This window comes from Chrysemys picta, chromosome 3, assembly GCF_011386835.1.
Source record: "Chrysemys picta bellii isolate R12L10 chromosome 3, ASM1138683v2, whole genome shotgun sequence".
NCBI classification, from domain to species: domain Eukaryota; kingdom Metazoa; phylum Chordata; order Testudines; family Emydidae; genus Chrysemys; species Chrysemys picta.
The window spans coordinates 55,992,872-56,012,983 of record NC_088793.1 but is presented as its reverse complement, the minus strand read 5'-3'; the positions used below and the strand labels follow the sequence as shown (position 1 = coordinate 56,012,983).

The window sequence follows — 20,112 nt, the reverse complement described above, 5'->3', positions numbered from 1 at the left end:
AGAAGGACCAATGTGGAAAGAAGATACTTTCAAATTGGGGGGGAAGAGGGGGAGGTTTTGTTTGTGCTCTCTTTGGGTGTGCCCTCTTGGGACAAAGAGAGGGACCAAGCAGGAAAAAACATCTCCTAAAAAGATCCTGAAATGATACATCTAAAATTACAGAAATTGTAAGTAATAGCAAGGAAATGTGTTAGATTATCTTTTGTTTTTAGCTTGTGAATTTTCCCTATGCTAAGAGGTAATTTTATTCCTGTTTTGTAACTGGGAAGCAGAGTCAGAGGGGAATCCTCTGGGTTTGAAATCTTTTTATTTACCCTGAAACATTATCTTCCATCCTGATTTTGCAGGTGTGATTCTTTTACCTTTAAAAAAAAATACTTCTTTTAAGAGCCTGATTGATTTTCAGTGTCCTAAAAACCAGGCATTTGGTCTGTACTCACTTTGTTAATCTGCTGGTTGATATATTATTCTCAACCCTCCCCCTCCCAGGAAAGGGGGTGAAAGGCTCCAAGTGGCCCTTCCCTGAATGTTTAAATCACTTGACGGTGGCAGTAATACCGTCCAAGGACAAGGAAAGGAATTTGTGCCTTGGGGAAGTTTTTAACCTAAGCTGGTAGAATATAAGTTTAAGGGGTCTTTTATGTGGGTCCCCACATCTGTACCCCAGAGTTCAGAGTGGGGTGGGAACCCTGACACCCCCACATAAATCAGCAGCAGGATTGGAACCCCCTAGAGCTTCACATCCCTAGCTTACTTACTATTTGATCTAAAGGAGTAATCGTTAGCTGTTTTGTAAACCAGCCACTGGAGGAGGCCTAGCCCACTTTCACAGAGGGTTAATACAACTATTTATTAGTCAGCTGTAGAATAGTGGTGATCTGGAACCTTGGACTCTATCCCAGGCTGTGGAGGAGGAGTGTGGTTAATATTGGTTAAAACAGGATAACCAAAACTGGTTTAGTCACTTTGAAAGGCAGTGAAGAGCAGTGGGGATGACTAACTGCTAACTAATTTAAAAAATGGAGTGGAAGAGTTTTTCAGCAGCTCTTCCCTGACTGCTTTCTAGGTTGGAGCTAATAGACTTAGTCAAGAATACTTTATACAGCCATTAGAAGAAGTGAGATTTGAACTCCGAATCTACTTTTTCACACTTCAGAGAACTTTCTTGGGAGCTATAGACAGTAGTTAGTGACAGAGCTTTTTGCACTTCTCTCCCTCCACCCCTCCATGAAGCATTCTCACAACAGCAGATTTGTTGTCAAATTAATCAGATTTAGCTTATTGCACAAATTTTGAGCCTTTCAGTTATAAAATGTTCTATAGACAATGACTATCCTTGGGTAACTGATAGTTGAGCAATCAGCACATCAAGAGCAATAATGGGGATAAAGTATAAATCCCAGAGTGGTTTAGATTTCTTGGGGGGGGTAAATAGAGGGGACAATTCAATGAAAAATTACCAAATGGGGTGATTTTTAAAACTCTTATTATCCTCTCTGTACGGACTCATTTTTCATTAAACCACCATGAAAAATTCAAATAGTGCTCAAAGTTTATATCTGATATTTTGTTTTTCTGCCATATCAAAGATTTTTACAATAAGTTTAAAGCTCTCATTAAACTAAGCACTACTGACTCAACTTAACTCTCAAGTGTCTTTTGTAATTAACTGAAAATGGCCCATTTCTAAGCTTCCACTGTATACATTTAGAAAACTGTTAAAGAAATAGCTATGGTGTCATTTGTGCAATTTGCTTTGCAATGTTCTGCATTGTCCATTAACATAAACATTAAAGAAAACCCACTAGCATGAATGTCTCTGTTTAAATTATGTACCACATTCTCAAGAACAAGAAAGGGGACACTAGGGGAAAACATAACAGGAGTTAAAGAGTACCTATCTGCTGGAAGAGAGGAAGATATACCAGGTAGCAATCAGTTACAAAATGGCTACTTCAGGGCTGCAGCAGCTTTGTTTTGCCAAATGTATATGGTTGGATCCAGAAAGGAATGCTGAGAAAAAAGTTCTTGTAAGAGGGCAGCCTGGAAAAGTTTAATAGGAAATATGAAGTCGTGGGCTCCTGAAAGAGGGATTGTGCACTGTCTATCATGTCTGCCTTATAAGACTCCAGCTGGTAGAGGTAGCCAAAGTAGGGATTGCTGCACTGAGGGGGGAGGAGTAAAATGGGGTCCAGCACCCCCTGGATCCAGAATTGTGAAGGGGAGATTTCCCACTCTCTCTAGAGAAAGCAGGCTCCAGGTGGTGCTTATCATATGGCCTTGAGGAAACGTTATAGAGAGGAACCAGCCAGAGACCACAACTGGCAGGAATAGCTGTAAAACATGCCAAAGCAAAGGTCTTTGGAAATTTAGAGAACTTTCTATAGTTCTAACTGCACTTTCTCTGCCTGGTGCTGATTTGCTGTTTGTTCTCCTTCCCCCTCTCTCACAGTCTACACTTCAGCTTCCCTCTACACCCACCTCTCCTGTCCTCTCTTCCTGATTCTCCCCTTTCAATTCCCTTCAGTGTCTCCTTGTGACCCAGGAACTTCTTGGTGCCAATTGGAAGAGGGTACAGGGATGCATGGAGGTAAGGGAGTTACAGGGATACCCCTAGGCCTGGTATCTACATATTGTTTTTTAAAGAGTGTCATATAAGGTCTCTACTGAAAACCTGTGTCATGCTAATCATAGAATCTTAGAATATCGGGGTTGGAAGGGATCTCAGGAGGTCATCTAGTCCAACCCTCTGCTCCAAGCAGGACTAAATCCCCAGACAGATTTTTACCCCAGTTCCCTAAATGGCCCCCTCAAGGATTGACCTCACAACCTTGGGTTTAGCAGGCCAATGCTCAAACCACTGAGCTATCCCTCCCCCAGCACATCCCTTGGCCCGCGCCACTTCCTGCCATTGGCCTGGAGCGGCAAACCGCAGCCAGTGGGAGCCACGATCAGCTGTTCCTGCAGACGAGGCAGGTAAACAAACTGGCCCGACCCCACCAGGGTGCTTACCATGGTGAGCCGCGTACCAGAGGTTACCGACCTCTGCTCTAGGGGGTTCTAGACAGGCAAACACAAGCAGCGGGGGTTGTCCTGTTTTCAAGTACAGACAATGGCTTTTTGGACTATAACCATAAAGACAGAGGAAAAGCTCTGGATCTTTCCACTGGGAAGACAAGCAGACAGCATGGGTCGACTTATGAACAGAAGACTACAGCTCAGCCTGGCTGTAATATGCTGGAAGGATTTTAGGTGAGCTTTTTTGCTTTATAGGGCATGACCATATCTTGTTAATGTTGTTTAGGGTCTAGAAAATGTTTTATGATTTTATTTGATATGTAACCATTTGTTTCCATTCCTTCTACTTGCTTCTTCTCAACTCTCTGTTCTTTGTTAAATACATTTTCTCTTGTTTCTACTATAAACAAATCTAAGTGGTGAGCATTAAGCAGAGCTGTATTCCAAGGTGTAACTGGTAAACTGTGGTGTACTGTTCCTTTGGGAACAGAGGATCAGGGAGTACCCTGACTGTCCAGTGGAACAGAGGCTAGATGCACCAGGGAGATGCTCGGAGGGCTTGGGGGTTGGAGTGTGCCTATCACTAACCTGCAGAGGGACAGTGGAGCCTGCGTGGGCTGAGAAAAGAGTGCTTATGCCTGTGGCTAGTGCTGTTAGGGAGGTGACCCCTGTCAGGCAGAGAAACAGCCTTGGGTACCCCCAGGAAGCATCACACTCCTTTCCCTCTGCTTATCTGTCCATTTATCTTATTCCTTTCTAGCTAAGTCCACCCCTATAAAAGATGGAGCTAATGTGTCATTTGCTGCCATCACATTGTTCGTTCCACTTGTGAATTATGCTCCTTTCCCCACACTCTGTCTGCTGGTCTGTTCAGATAGTCCAATCTCTAAAGAGCTTACAATCTAGTACTCCGTGCTTGAGCAGTGTCTAGCACAGTGGGATCCCATTTCTGTCTAGTCCATAGGCACTACAGTAATAAACATTATGAATAATAATTAAGTCCTTATTCGGGCAAAATTCCTGCTGACAGTAGATGGAATTTGTCTTGAGTAAGAACTGTGATATAGGCCTCAAAATAAAGTACCAACACCCACATTATATATTATAGACTCATAGACTTTAAGGTCAGAAGGGACCATTATGATCATCTGGTCTGACCCCCTGCATGATGCAGGCCACAAAGGCGTCCCTACCCTTTCCCTTGACTCTGCTGTTGAAGTCCCCAAATCCTGTGGCTTAGAGACTTCAATTCGCAGAGAATCCTCCTGCTAGCGATCCCTGCCCTATGCTGCGGAGGAAGGCGAAAAACCTCCAGGGCCTCTGCCAATCTACCCTGGAGGAAAATTCCTTCCCGACCCCAAACATGGCGATCAGTAAAACCCCGAGCAGGTAGGCAAGAGTCTCCAGCCTGACCCTTGTTAGCCATTATACTATTTACCTGCCATGGCACGGTATTCCTTTGACTAAAATCATGTTTTTCCATTAAACCATTCCCTCCATAAACTTATCTAGCTTAATCTTAAAACCAGACAGGTCCTTCGCCCCCACCGTTTCCCTCGGAAGGCTGTTCCAATATTTCACCCCTCTGACGGTCAGAAACCTTCGTCTAATTTCAAGCCTAAACTTCCCCACGGCCAGTTTATATCCATTCGTTCTCGTGTCCACATTAGTACTGAGCTGGAATAATTCCTCTCCCTCCCTGGTATTTATCCCTCTGATATATTTAAAGAGAGCAATCATATCCCCCCTCAGCCTTCGTTTGGTCAGGCTAAACAACCCGAGCTCCTCGAGTCTCCTTTCATACGACAGGTTTTCCATTCCTCTGATCATCCTAGTGGCCCTTCTCTGTACCCATTCCAGTTTGAGTTCATCTTTTTCAAATATGGGAGACCAGAACTGCACACAGTACTCCAAATGAGGTCTCACCAGCGCCTTATACAACGGAAGCAGCACCTCCTTATCCCTACTAGATATACCTCGCCTAATGCATCGCAAGACCGCATTGGCTTTTTTCACAGCCACATCACATTGTCGACTCATAGTCATCCTGCGGTCTACAAGGACCCCGAGGTCTTTCTCCTCCTCCGTTACTTCTAACCGATGCGTCCCCAGCTTGTAACTAAAATTGTTGTTAGTCATCCCTAAATGCATCACCTTACACTTTTCACTATTAAATTTCATCCAATTTCTGATACTCCAATTCACAAGGTCATTCAAGTCTTCCTGCAGAATATCCCTATCCTCCTCCGAATTGGCAATACCTCCCAGCTTTGTGTCATCCGCAAACTTTATCAGCCCACTCCTACAATCGGTTCCGAGGTCAGTAATAAATAGATTAAATAAAATGGGTCCCAAAACCGAACCTATTGTTTATTATAAGCGGTTTTCATTAATTCTAATGAAGTTTAGCCCATCAGAAAATTGTGTTATTAATTTCACATGAACTTTATTTATGTCGCCTCAAATAGATTAACAAAACTGAATACAAGCCTGAAAAATCTTATTTTCTTCCCCCATGGAACTTAACTAGAAACAAAAGGGGTTCAGACACTGTAATATTTATAAATCAATTATACATAATTTGTAAACTTGTACTATATCTCATATACAACTTTCTGTCCTACAGAATGTTTTATATTTCTTGTTAACAGAGAATGCAAATGAAGCTCAGAGGAATTCTACAGTGACCTTTGTTTTATTACAATTACTGCATATTTATAGATGAACAGCTAAACTTCAGTTTGAAATTTCAGAGCCACAACAACTTTGAGTTTGAATCCTTTGATAAAGCCCATAACATGATTGAATAAACTTCATAAAGTTAATTCCCCAAGAAGAAAGAACTTCTCAGAATAAATTGCTTTGTGTATACTGAAATGTTAAATAGAGCTGCCAATGTATTTTTACAAATTATAAATTAAACAAAACTGCAATACTGACATGTCAAGATGGGATAATTTTTTTTAAAATAACTCGGGAGAGAATTAATTCAGATTCCATTAGTGGTCTGAGGTACGTGAATGTATTGTAGGAGAGTCAGTGTTGTCTAGTGGGTAGGTTGCTGGATTAGGAGCTGGAAGACCTGAGTTTTATTCATGCCTCTGCCACTGTGCAACTGGGACCTTTGTCTACCTTTTCTATTGGGACTGCAAACTCTTTGGGGTAGGGACTGTCTCTTATGGTGTGGATCCTAGTCCCAGTTGCACAACTGAAATACAAATAAGTACTTTTTTAAAAAAGATTTGACTCAAGCAAAAAATTAAAGGGTCTAGCTTCTGAGGCAGACCGTAGAAGCCAATTTTTGGGAGGCCCTGGTGGTGTGGTTGCCAGACTTATACTGTATTGTTTTAGTAGGCCCACCAAATCCACTGTACAGTTAATTAGCTTATTGAAAGACTAAAATATTCAGTTATTGTACAAGAATATAGACCTGATTCTGCTTCCATTGAAGTCAACGGCAGAAATTCCATTGACTCCAACAGGAGGACTGAACCTAAAGAAGCTACTTGCTACTTCCATCTTCTTCACATGAGCACTGCCAAACAAGACACAAAATTGAATCTCTGCCACCACAGACTTGGTATTCAGATTTATATACAACTAGTAAATAATCACTAATAATACTGCAGAGTATATCTATTAATTCAGGCTTTTCCTGTGGTGTCGGATGATGAGTGAAGGGTTATTCTCTGTTTCAAGGGTGTGAGGAAGATCTTTCAAGGGCTGACCCAAAGTCCACTGAAGTCAGTGGCTGTGCACGAGTGTGAGTGCATTATATGAAAACTTTAAACAAACAAACAAATACAAGTAGTAAGGTTTTATAAGCTGCTAAAATTAAAGGAATGGAAATGATCAATATATTGGACTTAAATACAATCCTTGGCAATAACAGCATGTAATCCTTGACAAAGGTAGGTGTTACTAATTAAAAGATATTCTGATCATTAACTGTTTCTTTCACAGAGCTATCATTTACTTCAAAGAATATCTGAAATCAAATTTTCAAGGTTCTGATTGTGAGAGGTGCAGCATAACCTAAACATCCATTGAAATCATAAGGAGTTGAGTTGCTTATCACTGTCTAATGAAATAACTCATAATAGGCCTGATCCAAAGTCTATTGAAGTCAACAGGAACCTCTGAATTGACTTGTGGGCTTTGGACCAGACCAAGTGAGCAGAAAAATGCAACTGTCATTAATTTTTGAAGAAAATAACCTGGATGTTCATTTTATCAAGAATCAGCCTCATGTATAAAAAAATCACTTCTTTCTTTGTATTTTATATTCTTGGTGAGATCAAGCTACTTGTAAACAACATGCCAGTTTTTTTTTTTAAAGAATATCTTGTATTAAATTTGATACAAATGTTTATTTAATTATTCTAGTAACTATCCACATAAAGCTGAAATGTGTGGTGTTCCACTCATGCTTATCTTCCCATCGCAACTTGCATTCTCAGGTCATGGATGAAAGAACTACTGTACACACACTCTCTCTCTCTCTTTTCCTATAAAAGCTTTCTAAGTAGTTCTTTGTACTGATTCAATGCTTTGGAAGATAGAATTAGTTATTTTAGTTCCTTCTAAATGTTGATCCAGACTGGAATACTAGTTGCACATTAAATATTGCATATCCCAATACAAATATACACCTCTACCCCAATATAACACAACCCGATATAACATGAATTTGGATATAACGCAGTAAAGCAGCGCTCCGGGGGAGGGGGGGGCTGCGCACTCCGGTGGATCAAAGCAAGTCCGATATAACACGGTTTCGCCTATAACGCGGTAAGATTTTTTGGCTCCCGAGGATAGCGTTATATTGAGGTAGAGGTGTATTAGGCTCCATTCTGCCTTTTTTGTCCTGCATGGGCATATTTCCCCTCCTCTACACCTTTTGTATACTATAACTTTACATTTTAATTCTTTGATGAAGCCATATTATGATATAATACAGCATTATTGCTATATGGTAGCAATCTTGTGTTGGCCTTGGGACAGGTTTGGCCAGTGCTGCATTTCATTTATTTCTCAAATATGAAAATGAAAATGTTGTCATAGATGGAAGAGTGTATAAATGTGTAAATATTCTATGTAAACTTTACAAGTAATTTGCACACTTACTTTCTACCACTGAATAATGTGTCAAATGTGTGAATTTAAGGAGACGTGTGGTACAGTAAGTCTTCCCTTTCTGATGCTCTTGGTATCTTCATGTCTGAAATCAGAAAAGAGCCTGCCGCTGATGTGTTCAGATGCCAGTGCATATGCTATTGGAATTTGTGACAAAGTGACTAACACTACATTTCCTGTGTACTCAGAAATCCCATTGAAATCATTTCACAGTGGATGAGCAAGTAATGCAAAAATCAGGCCAAAGGGCAGCCCTAGATTGCCAATTGCCAAGACCCAATTAATCTGAATTTCTCATCCCCTCCCCCTTAACTAGAATTACTTTGGAGAAGAGCAGTAAACACCTATAGTTGCTCTGTGGCAGTAGAGTACTGAAGGAAATTGTTTGTAATGAGACAAGAATGTGGAATAAGATTGTAAACTTTAGTCACTATCACATAAGTATTATAAAACAAAAAATAATGTAATATTTTCTTGTAGTAACCAGAAGGAGTATAATCCTGAGCCTGCCACCCTCACTCATGCAAGTTATTCCTGCTGAATTTATAGAGGTGCCTACTCATGTATGAAACAATTGTGGAATAGGGTTCCTATGTATGTTGACTAAAAACTGCATGAGAAAACTTGGATATGTAACATACAAGATCAAGAGAAGAAACCCTATTGGGTTATTTAGTTCAGTCCCCCTCCAGTGCAGCAATTATCCATACAGTATATTTGCTAGTGCTTTGTCCCGTCTAAATAGAAGTAGTGCTACTACTCAAAAGTAGTACTAAAGAAAAGCCTGATTGTACATTACATACATTCAAATACAATAGATTTGCATCTTAACAAAAATGTGACCCATTTTCGTGTTGCTAGATTATCTCTGGTGTCACTGATCCTATGTATTGCAGTCAAGTATCAGGGGGTAGCCATGTTAGTCTGTGTTAATCCACAAAAACAACAAGGAGTCCGGTGGCATCTTAAAGTCTAACATTTATTTGGGCATAAACTTTCATGGGTAAAAAAAACACTTCTTCAGATGCATGGATGGTATCTGCATGTCCATCCATCTGAAGAATTGGGTTTTTTACCCACGAAAGCTTATACCCAAATAAATCTGTTATTCTTTAAGGTGCCACTGGACTCCTTGTTGTTTTTATGTATTGCAGAAGTATTGGTTATACTACGTGTTTCCAGAAGTATATTGTTTGGAAGATAATAGGTTCAGCTTCCTTGTTTAAGCTAATTCCTCCTATTGCTAAACATCTGCCCCCCATTGGACAAACAACTACCCATTGTGTGGTTGTCAGGTAAAATACATCAAGCTGTAGGAGGGGAAAACTCTGGCTTTAATCTCTTTTAGTAAGTCATTTAGCACTTTCAAAATAGTGAAAAAACTTCAGAGGTAAAAACAGTTGTATTCTTTTCTAGGTGCTTCTAAACGGAGGATACAATATGCTTCTAAATGGAGGATAGATCCATTAATGGCTATTTGCCAAGATGAGCAGGGATGCAAAACCATGCTCTGAGTGGCCATAGCCTGTTTGCCAGAAGCTGGACATGGACAACAGATGATGGATCACTCAATGATTGCCTGTTCCGTTCATTCCCTCTGAAGCACTTAGCACTGGCCATTGTTGGAAGATAGGATACGGGCTAGATGGATCATTGGTCTGACCCAGTATGACTATTACTACAATTTAGAATATAAGAACAAAGAACAGTTTGGCTTATAACCTCATATAGTCAGGCCCAATGGAGGAGAATCTGAAGAACTTGAGAGTATTTATCACACTGAAGAAGGCTGTCAGCCCTCTGCAAAATCTGTCCTAAAAAGTCAGCATTGAAATATTTTAGTACTATTATAAACCTCTGAAGAATGCTGAGACAAGAGACAATGCTATGAGAAATGATTCCAATGGAAGTGAGGAGCCTCAATACCTTTGAAGATCAAGGCCTTGAAGCCCAATCCTGCAAGGCTCTGACCTCATCCCAAGAAATGCCGAGTAACCTCAACTCCCACTAAGTTCCAAGTTAGTACCAACAATAGTTTTGTTAGTGTATCTTACCACCACAGTTGTCAACAGTGTTTCCCTTTGTCTGGGTTGTTCAACATAAATATTTTTAACAGTTCCAATCTAACCTCAATCAGCTCACCCGCAGAAACATACTTGGCATCTTATGTGTAGATGTTTTCAGATATAAGTGGCAAAATTCATAATGTTCATGCAAAGAATAATGTACATTTTGAATCTTAAATTGATGTCATACACAACCTATCAATCACAATTTTACATACAAATATATCTACGTGACATAGATTTAACTCAGCGGCAAGTCATTGGTACAATTTTTGTGTATGGTTTCTATGTAGAAAACACAGAACTATAATACCTCTCATGTAGATTATTTATCCACGGGAAAAGCTGGTAAACAAATACTTTAAATTGAATGCAAAATAAGCAGTCTACTGCTATTAAACGTTACCTCAAAGCCTTAATTTTGTAATTGATAAAATACATTACAACTTTAAGATAACAGTCCAATGAATCAAATCCAATTGTACAAAAGGAATGAAATGATAAAAAATGACAGGTTTCAGAGTAGCAGACGGGTTAGTCTGTATCCGCAAAAAGAACAGGAGTACTTGAGGCACCTTAGAGACTAACAAATTTATTTGAGCATAAGCTTTCATGGGCTACAGCCCATTTCATCGGATGCATAGAATGGAACACACAGAAAGAAGATATTTATACATACAGAGAACATGAAAAGGTGGGAGTAGCCATACCAACTGTATGATTGAGGCCAATCAATTGAGATGAGCTATCATCAGCAGGAGCGAAAAAAACCTTATATTAGTCTGTTAAATATTCCAACAACATAAAGTAAACAAGCTGCCACCTACACTGGAAAAATAGAATATTTATCCTTCTACAAAACATTTAGGGAGTTTCCCCTTTAATAATGAAGTTTATCCTACTAATATAATGATCCAGAAATGACATAAATAGGGTAAGAATTAAAATAAAATATGATTGAAATTGAAACATTTTGAGGCATGTTCTAGACATTCATATTCCAAGATGCAGAAATAAAACTTAGTTGTCCCTAGCTTTCTCTCTTCAGTCCACTAAGCACAGTTTGAGAAACATCTTTGTTGAGTATGTTACACATACATTCCTCTGAAGTTCAGCATATTTTGAAAAACCCCGGACAGATTTTGCAAACATGATTTTGACATCTCTGTGCTTGAATTTCTCACCCCTTCTATCCCATAAAATGCAGCAATCAATAGATTACAAAAATATGGTACGGGAAGTGTCATCTCTTTCACACTTAAAATTTAATTATGTGCAAAATGCAGCCGCTGAAGAATGATACCACAAATGCTCTTCTTGCGTGACCCCTTCAGTCAGGTTATTACTTCTGTCTAGAAAACCTGGACTTTCGCAGGTGGAAAGCCAAGCCTGGGGGCCATGCTCGTTATATTTGAGGCTACTCCAATATGTTTGCCCATTGACATTTAAAGTTGACTTGTTCAGGTCCATTAAAATGTGGGCAACCTTAACACCAGGATTGTTATTCTTAGGCCCTTCTCTTTGGCCCGGCATTTTTATTGCATTCAGTCTCTTATTTTTCTCTGTCGGAAAACCAGCAAACCTATCTTTTCAGTCTCTAATACAACTACTATTGTTCGTTTAGAAAACATGCTGAGAGCCCCATTACAGCCCCTCTAAATCCTAGCGCTATCTTCATGCGTCCCTCACCATCCTGACAAGCAAATTCTCAGTAAATCACCCCCACTGCGCAGGCAGCAACTTTGCCTGCCAGCTGCTGCCTTTGGAGAAGCTCAGTGGGCAAACTGGACGCGGGGGGCTTGTTCAGCTGCTCGCAGGAGTGGGTTAAAGCCCGCAACGCTTCCAACAATTAGCGCCTGGAAACCTTAATAGGTTCCCCAGTCTCCGCGCAGAGAGAAGCCGAAACACTTTCTGCGGCTTAATTGTCTTAATAGTCAGCTTCTAACATCACATTGTTGGGGAAGTTTCTGATTCTAAGGGACACTAATTAGCTTTAAATGATGCTAAATACCATCCCTACCGTTGCAAGGGTTTCTCTGGGACTTTTACAAGAGACAAGCATTCCGGTAATTTAAAATCACTTTGTTTTCTTCTCCGAGCTGTTAACCGTTTGGAGAAACACTGACCCGCAGGACAACCACGGGAGAACCTCGCCTCCCCCCGACCACCTCCCCCCTATTTCTTCAAAGTGCCTTTGGCAGTGCACAGCTGAAGCAAGTAGTTCAGCTTTTCTTCTCCCACACCGCTCAGGCTTGGCTGCCCTTAAAGAAAATCCTCTCCTAACAACGTGTCAATGTTACATTCCTTCACAAAGGCAACTTCTATTAGAGGGGCTGGGAGTTTGGCTCCTAGACAGGGAGCTTTGTGGCCATGCAGAAACCAGGGAGAGAGGAAACATTTCCTGCATTAAAATGCAATAGCCTGGCTCAGTGATTCATGCCTGTGCAGGGGGCAAATTCAGCCCCTCTCAAATAGCTGCCCTCGAGCTCCAATTCCCAGCCAGGCGGCGGCGGCTTTTCTCCTTATCTCTAGAGATTTCTCTGTTTTGCATTTCTCATTTGATAACTGTATTTTAACCTCACGTGTCTCCCTTTCTCTGCAGCTTCCAAACCACGGCGTGTCTCTAGGATCTTCCTTAATAAATCAGCTTGCCCTTGCTCTGTACACAAAGCATTAATATGTCTAGAACACCAGGTATTAAGAAAGACAAAAAGGAACGTAGACCCTAATTACTATAATTGGGTGGCTGCTGTGATGACCGGATCCACAGCTTCCGGACCTTCCACGCCCTCCCGCTTTTCCAAACTCAGGTGATTACGATATCAGCCGCGTGTTATTAGCACACGTGCAAAGCCATCATCCCCCCTGGAGCTGGGGCCGCCCACATGCGTCTCTCTATTGACCAAGGGAGCATGTGGGTGACATTGCAGGGTGCAATACGTCTCCCTGAGCCACAAATTGAGGCAGAATTTGCTATTCGCTTGGTACTTGTGCAGTTTCGAGGTCAGACCCTGTTGGCGTTTAGGGTCCTGGTACTTAAGTCGGGTTGCCCGCATGCCTTTGGAAATCTCTTTCCTGCCAAGTCAAGGAGTAACATCAAAGGGAATAAGATTTTATTGCTGGGTGGTTGCAATAAAAGAGGGAGAACTGGCTCACAATGTGTCCGCATTATTGTAAGTGAGAGCTGAGAACAGCGACAGCTTAAATCCCCATTGAAGTATAAATTATCTTTTAGTAGGAATCAGAATTGTATGTTGGAGATGAGATTAATTTTAAAATAACATCCTGCCCCGTGTAAGTGGTTTGAGGATGTGTCTGCAGTTCTCCCTAGCCCTTTCATGGGAGCGGGCTGGAGGTTAGCAGCAGACCCCACAACTAGTGTGGAGTGCAAGTCAGATAAGTTTAACTATCAACGAGAGGCAAGAGCAGAACCCTAGATAGTGATTTGAGATTGAAATAGACCTTTGAGACCCCATTAGAAACACCTACCTTCTTTTGGCGGCCGTTTAGCTTCTTTGCTAAGGTTGCAGACCTGGGTAGTTTGCAGCTCCTGGGTCAGACACCCCTCCGTCTGCTCATTGAGGGGCAGCACCACATTGCTGAGCAACACCAGGGACTGGTCGTCTATTCCCCATTCTCCCAAATGCTGAGGGCAGGTACATTTTGTATACATGATCCCACAGGACTCAGTTCTCCCGTTCTCGGACTTCAGGCAGTTCTCTAGCCAAGTGCACAATACATGGCAACCAAACTGGCTCGGGCTCACCTTATTCAACACCAAAAACTCAAAGAAGGATTTTTGTTCTTCTTCCTTTTTGTGTAATCCTGGGAAATCGATGGGATAGACCCGGCGTATTTGAATAAAATTCTTATCATATTGCAGAAATACAAAAGCATTCTTGGAATCGCAGAGCTGCATTATAGAATGGTTATTTTTTAAAAGATCCTTTATTTTTTCATGGGAAAAATGATCAAACTGATAAGCCAAAAGGGAAAAGTTGGAGCAGCTGAAGTCCTTTTTGGAAAATTTCAGGTAAATACTATATTTGGTCGGATCTGGATTTTCCAGCGTCCAAGTGCAGTTTGTAAAGTTTTTAGGAAACATTTCACTTAGAGAATACGATCCATAAATGACTCCCTTCACCAGCGTGGAACACCAGAAGTCTTGGGCAGCATTAAATCCAAACATAACCAGTAGATAGGTGGAAAATATATAAATCAGCAAATTACGAACAGCCTTCATCCTATGTCATTTGGCCTGTAGAAAATGAAATGAAATAAAAATGCAAGTAGAATTCTTCACGCATTGAAAATCAAACTCCTTCCAATATTCCAGCCAGCTGTTTTCAAGATTCCAGTTAGAACCCTCTTCAAAAAGAAGGGCAAGTAATTTTTATTTTTTAACACAAGGAAATTGTTTGATGCTGTGTGAACAGCGCCATCACGTGGCCATCACAACAGTCAAATTCCCTAAATTCAAATAAAAAAAAAAAACATTTATTAGATTATTAAGTGGAATGCCCTCCGTTGTCTAGCATGTATTTGGCGTGATCTGGAACTATTAAATTTAGATAAAAGTCAGAGACTTTCATCTGGTGGACCAGAAGAAGGACTATCTATCTATCTATTTATTTATTTATTTATTAAAAAGTAAATCAACAGCCTAGGCACCGTTTATATATATGCACAGAATTTCACTAGACCAGATCAGAAAAGCTGGTAACAGCTGTTGTTACATATTATTTTTTCTATTAAGACTGAGAAGTAATTGTGATGAATTACAGTCATAATTTAAAAATGCACAAATTATTTGCTACAGATGGAACATTATCTCCCATATGTCTACATCCCTCTGCAGTGGCCACCTGGTATACAAAGGTCTCTGTAAAAAGAAAATCCGGAGAGGAAACACTGAGATTAATATGTGTTAATAAAATCTTGAAACTGTTATCCGGGAAAGAAATATAGATGGTTAGATAGAGGGAAATTGTCGTTGCCTGACACCGCCATTGAGACCAATCATTTTAAAGACAATCATTTCAATGTGATATAACCTCTTGGAGTAGATAACGTTGATAAGTATATTAGTATTTATAGCCAAAGGAGCTGTATAGAGAGCAATGCTATAGCAGGACCTGTATAACTGGACCGAACTGGGTCTCTAAGTTGCCCTTTATTAAGACTGTTTTGTACAGTATGGTTATCTACTGTATTTTGCATATGTGCGCTTGAATGATGAAAGACAGATTACATTTTCTCTGCTAGTATCTCCAACTAAAGCTCTTTTATTGGCCCCCTCCGCGGAAACAGCCTTCACATCTTCTGTTCTCTAACAGTGGCCTAGGATAATAAAGTGAACCTTTGGTTATATTTACCTCTGTTATCCAAAAAATAAAACTTGAATGTTTTCAGCTTTAACCTTTGAGAAGTTGCTTATCTCTTATCAATGAGTGTCTTTTCGCTTTCTGTTTACAAATGTGAGCAGACAAAAGTGATGCCAAGTTAATTAAAAAACTCTTTAGATTTCAGCCTCTTCCACTGTTGCTCTGTAAACAGAGACAGACATACAGACACATACACAGTTACTGAGTTTTAACGTGTGTCTTTGCCTAGCTTTCATCTCCCCCACCAAATGGCAAGGCATCTTTCGTCCCCCATTGCATAACACAGAACAAATCGGCGGATTAAATGCCCTGTAAGAGATTTTTGTATTTCCCAGATTATAATTCAAACTCTAAATCTTGAGATGGGCAAAGCAGCACCAACTCTAACCCTCTTTATAGCTGCGGTTTAAAAAAATTGGAGCAGCCGCCGGATCTATCCAAACTATTGGATTTTCCCTTTTCCGAACGTGCATCTCAATGAGTAACAAATTCATCCTTCTGGAAATAAGGTCGAGAGAGCAGTTAACGGTTTTTTTAAAAAATAGAAATGAATAGGCAGTTCTGGAAATAATTTCCTCTCTACAAAATTTGCTGTAGCACTTTGCAGGCAATGCAGCCCTGCGCAGTATTATTCAGGATGGTGTAGGCGTTGAAAGCCAATGTGACAGTAAGTGTCTAAATTAGGAATTCTACCCATGAAAAAGGATTCATTTTATAATCTGGAGACCAAAGAGGGTTTTTTTCTTAATCATTTTAAAATAAAAGCCCCTGACTTTTCCTCCTGTGCAATATTTGCACTGGAAAAATAAAGACGTCCGCAGTGCTAGGCTGTTTTCCACGAGGAAACCAAGTCTAATAGCCATCATTTTAATTACGTTTGTTCATGCAAACCTACTGAAACAAAATACTACTTTAAATTATCGCTCTCTGCATGAATAGGCAGGATTTCATTTTGCTTACAATAGTGCTAAATACAAAAGTGAAGCTGCTCAGCGAAAACATAAGGCACTAATGATTAAACGATCTTTCTTTTAGGTGGTGGTGGGGGTTTAAAGAACGGCCACCAAGGTTTAAGGTTGCCCATTTTGGAAGAAATCTCCTCTGCTGAAAAGCAAACAGGCGTTTAGTTTGGATAATCCCCAACTGATTTTCTAGGTGACACTGTAGTTTGGTCGAACATAGACGGCGCCATCACTCCACTTATTTTTCCCCAACAGAAGACCCACTGACTTCCCTTATTTTAACTTCCTATTAAGCTAAGATTCCCACTCCTCATAAAATTACCCTAGTCATGCACAAACCTCAGGTTTTCTTGGTCTCGCTGGAAATTACTCTCAGGGAAGCAGACCTGTCGCAAACCCGACTTCTCTAACTTTTAAACTGTAGGGTAGAACTAAATGCAGAGATAATTCTGCATGTGTAGGCTCTCTTTATCGTTCAGCAACAGCCTGTCCTCCTCCTCCGCCGCCGCCGCCGCCGCCTCCTCCTCCTCCTCCCCGGAATCCCGAGCTAACAGCTCTACAGTCATAATCCCTGGAAATGGGAAATGGAAAATGCCCCTGGACACCCTTACCTTCCACTCCGAAAGCTGTCAGGCTATTTCTCTAAAACACTAGCACCACAGGCACACGTCCCAACAACAGTGATGGAGAGATTCCCCTTCTGTCGGAAGCACCGTTTCCCATTTTCCCAGGCTGAGGTTCAAAACCAAGATTTAAAGGAGAGACGAAGAAGAAGAAAAAAACAACAACAACAAAAAAACACAGGCAGAGAGGAAACCCCAGCACGCGCAAAGCTTTGGCTCCGGATCCACCAAATCCACCATGTGAAGGGAAAGAAAAAGCCCCAAACCAGAGAGACTGCAGGGGGTGGGGAAATGGACCTGGCTGAAGAGCGAAGATTTTTTTTTTAACTTGAACCAAAGTCTAACCCAACAAACCGATCGGCGGAGATACCAGGCAAGCGATGAGCTGAGAGGAGACCTACAGGCTACTGCTGCCCTAACGCAGATGTGGGTGGTGGGTTTTGGCTGCTGTTATTATTATGAATATACTTATTCTTATTCCGCTTTTCTCCCTGCTCCTCCTCCCCCCTCAGGTACTGATGGACGGACAGCGGCTGGGGAAAAAAAATCCTTGGCTGGTGATGTCGGCAAGCTGTTTGAATGCTGAGTGAGGAGGGAGTACAGCGGGAGAGAGATAGTAAAGCTCTGTGTGTGTGTGTTAGAAAGAGAGCAAGTCAGTCAGCGTGTGAGAGAGTCTGTGTGTGCGCGCGCTCCCGTGTGCGCCTGTGCGCTCGGCTGCCCGTCGGAGCCTCTCCGGTGGGGTGTGCGCGCCCCGCAATCCCTCTCCAGCGTGTGGGGGTGCTGTGCGGGCCCCGCTCTCCTTCTCCGCTGTGTGTGAGTGCGCGCGCGCTGCGCGCCCCGCTCTCCCTCTCCAGCCTAGGGTGCCCGTGCGCGCCCCGCTCTCCCGCTCCAGCCCGGGCGCACCCGGGCGCTCTGCTCGCCTCTCTCCTTCCTCAGTGGTGTGTGTGTGTGTGAGAGAGAGAGAGAGACTCTCCTCTCGGCTCTAGCGACCGGGCCCACGGTGCGTTTTGCACGTCACGGCTACTCAAAACCAAGCACGTCCGAAAAACGTTATTTTTCTGCGGCTGAGAGGTTTTTCCAGCCTCAGTTCCCACCGCTGGAGCTGGCTGCGACCGAGTGTAAGAGAAACTCACAGGCTGGGAGGGAGGCGAGGGGAGGAGGGAGTAAATCCAGCACTTGATCTCCTTCCTCTTGTTCTTTCTTTTAAAGCATAACCCCCCTCCCGCCCCCCGAAGCTGTCAATGTGCCACCGCGATGCAGATTAAGTGATATAGCGCTGCAAGGAAAACACATCTCCTCGCTTTCAAACTGCCGCCTGCCTCTGAGTGGAACAATAGCAATTTTCTCAGCGAGGCTGCAATTAACACCTTATTTGTTCCTCGCCAGAGATAGGGCTCCGGTTGGGATCACATTAAATCGCTCAGCAGGGCGAGCGACTCTGGGAAGCGGCTATTTTCTCGTGATTTTTTTAAAGTTCCATTTTAGCGCAGCTGGGTTGTGCTGGTGGCTGCGTTCCATTGACGATGCCCGAGGGCCGCGGTAGGGGATGGCGGGTTGGAGTGGGTGGGTATGCTGTCAAATGTCCGAACAGCCCCATCTTTAGCTGCCCCTTGCTCAGGCTGGAGTTTGCAAGGCAAGCGGCCAAATAGCACAACTGCTGGAGGGGTGGGGGTCGGAATAAAGGAGAATTGTGAAAATGGGGCTGTTTCCTGATCACCCAAAGAAACACCTGCTTTGTTGGTGTAGCTAAGTAGAGTTGAGTAAGCTGTTTCCCTCTCTCCTCCCCTTGCTTCTCTCCCATTCCCCGTTGGTGAGCTGGGTTATCCTTTGGCTAGTGCCCCGGGGCGTCAGTGAGAGAAAGGTGCCTTATATGCGACATTAGATATATGGTATGATAAGGGGGGGGGGGGTTACATTTAAATAAGTTTTAATACCAATCCAGCCCCTAACTTGAATACTTGTTCTGTAGCTATCACACACCGTTTACATTCTGCAAAGGGAACAAAGCATTTCTCAAAACGGTGCGGTCCTGCTACATGTTACAATCCCACTCAGTTTGAAAGTGCATTTGAAAAATGCCTTGTTTTAGATGTACTCTCCGCCCCCTCCCCCGCTCATGGAAGGAACAGGAACAGAAGTTTAAACTTCTGGCCACCATCCAAGCCAATCATTTCTTAACGCAAACAGATTTTTTTCCCCCTCACAAAAGGCTCGAATTCAAATAATATAGAGGTATACATACATGAATACTTTATACCATATTTGTAAAAACAATAAAGCTCAAGGCTTGCATGATCTACTCCTTGTATTTATATTTTTATGAATTTTTCCAAATACAGCAAATATACCAAAATAGCAGGTTCATCATCACACACAAAGTAAATAAAGACGGTAAGATAAAGGGAGGGGAGGGGAAGCGACATGTCTATTTTCAGGGGCTACATTAATCATAGACCTCAAAAAAGTCAGCCCAAATTGCTTTGAATTTTTCGGGCATTCCCTTTCTGCAGAATGCCAGTCATTAGTTACCTGCGAGGTCAGCCATATCGCTGAGCCATGCATCAATATTTGGTGGGGATAGATTTTTCCATTCTTGCAAGATTAGTTTTTAGCGACCAAAGCTGCATGTTGGAACCATGCAGCCCTGCTATCAAGTTATCTCCAGGTATCAGGAACCATATCCAAGAATGAAAATTAAGAATGAGGGCTCCAAATTAGCATCCAATATAAAATTGGTCCTTTGACCCACCTCCTACCAGAAGTTTTTGAATGATCTACTCCTATCAAATATAATACAAAGGAAATAAGGCTATTGCTGATTTAGGAATAAGGATACTCCTTCACATACAGTTGCACTCCACATTGTGAATGATGACCATCACACTGTTCTGAAATTCTTGAGGAATAGCCTGGTTCACTGTCA

At 41.9% G+C, this 20,112-nt stretch overlaps 1 protein-coding gene across 8 annotated transcripts in view; it reads right to left on the bottom strand.

The window, feature by feature from the left end:
- Positions 1-18,141, bottom strand: part of ADGRB3 (adhesion G protein-coupled receptor B3) — a 602,553-nt gene extending 584,412 nt beyond the window's left edge. For 4 of the 8 annotated variants that reach the window (XM_008178161.4, XM_005280089.5, XM_008178164.4 and 1 more), the window contains exons 1-2: positions 17,178-18,141; positions 13,710-14,478 (exon numbers count right to left, since the gene is read on the bottom strand). In XM_008178161.4, coding sequence (XP_008176383.1) covers positions 13,710-14,463 — 754 coding nt within the window. In that variant the 5' untranslated portion in view covers positions 14,464-14,478; positions 17,178-18,141. Of the gene's footprint in view, positions 1-13,709; positions 14,691-15,595; positions 15,708-16,905; positions 17,098-17,177 lie in introns of those variants that run through there. The other 4 variants (XM_008178166.4, XM_008178163.4, XM_065587940.1 and 1 more) reach the window with 4 other exon arrangements.
- Between the last annotated feature and the right edge of the window lie 1,971 nt (positions 18,142-20,112).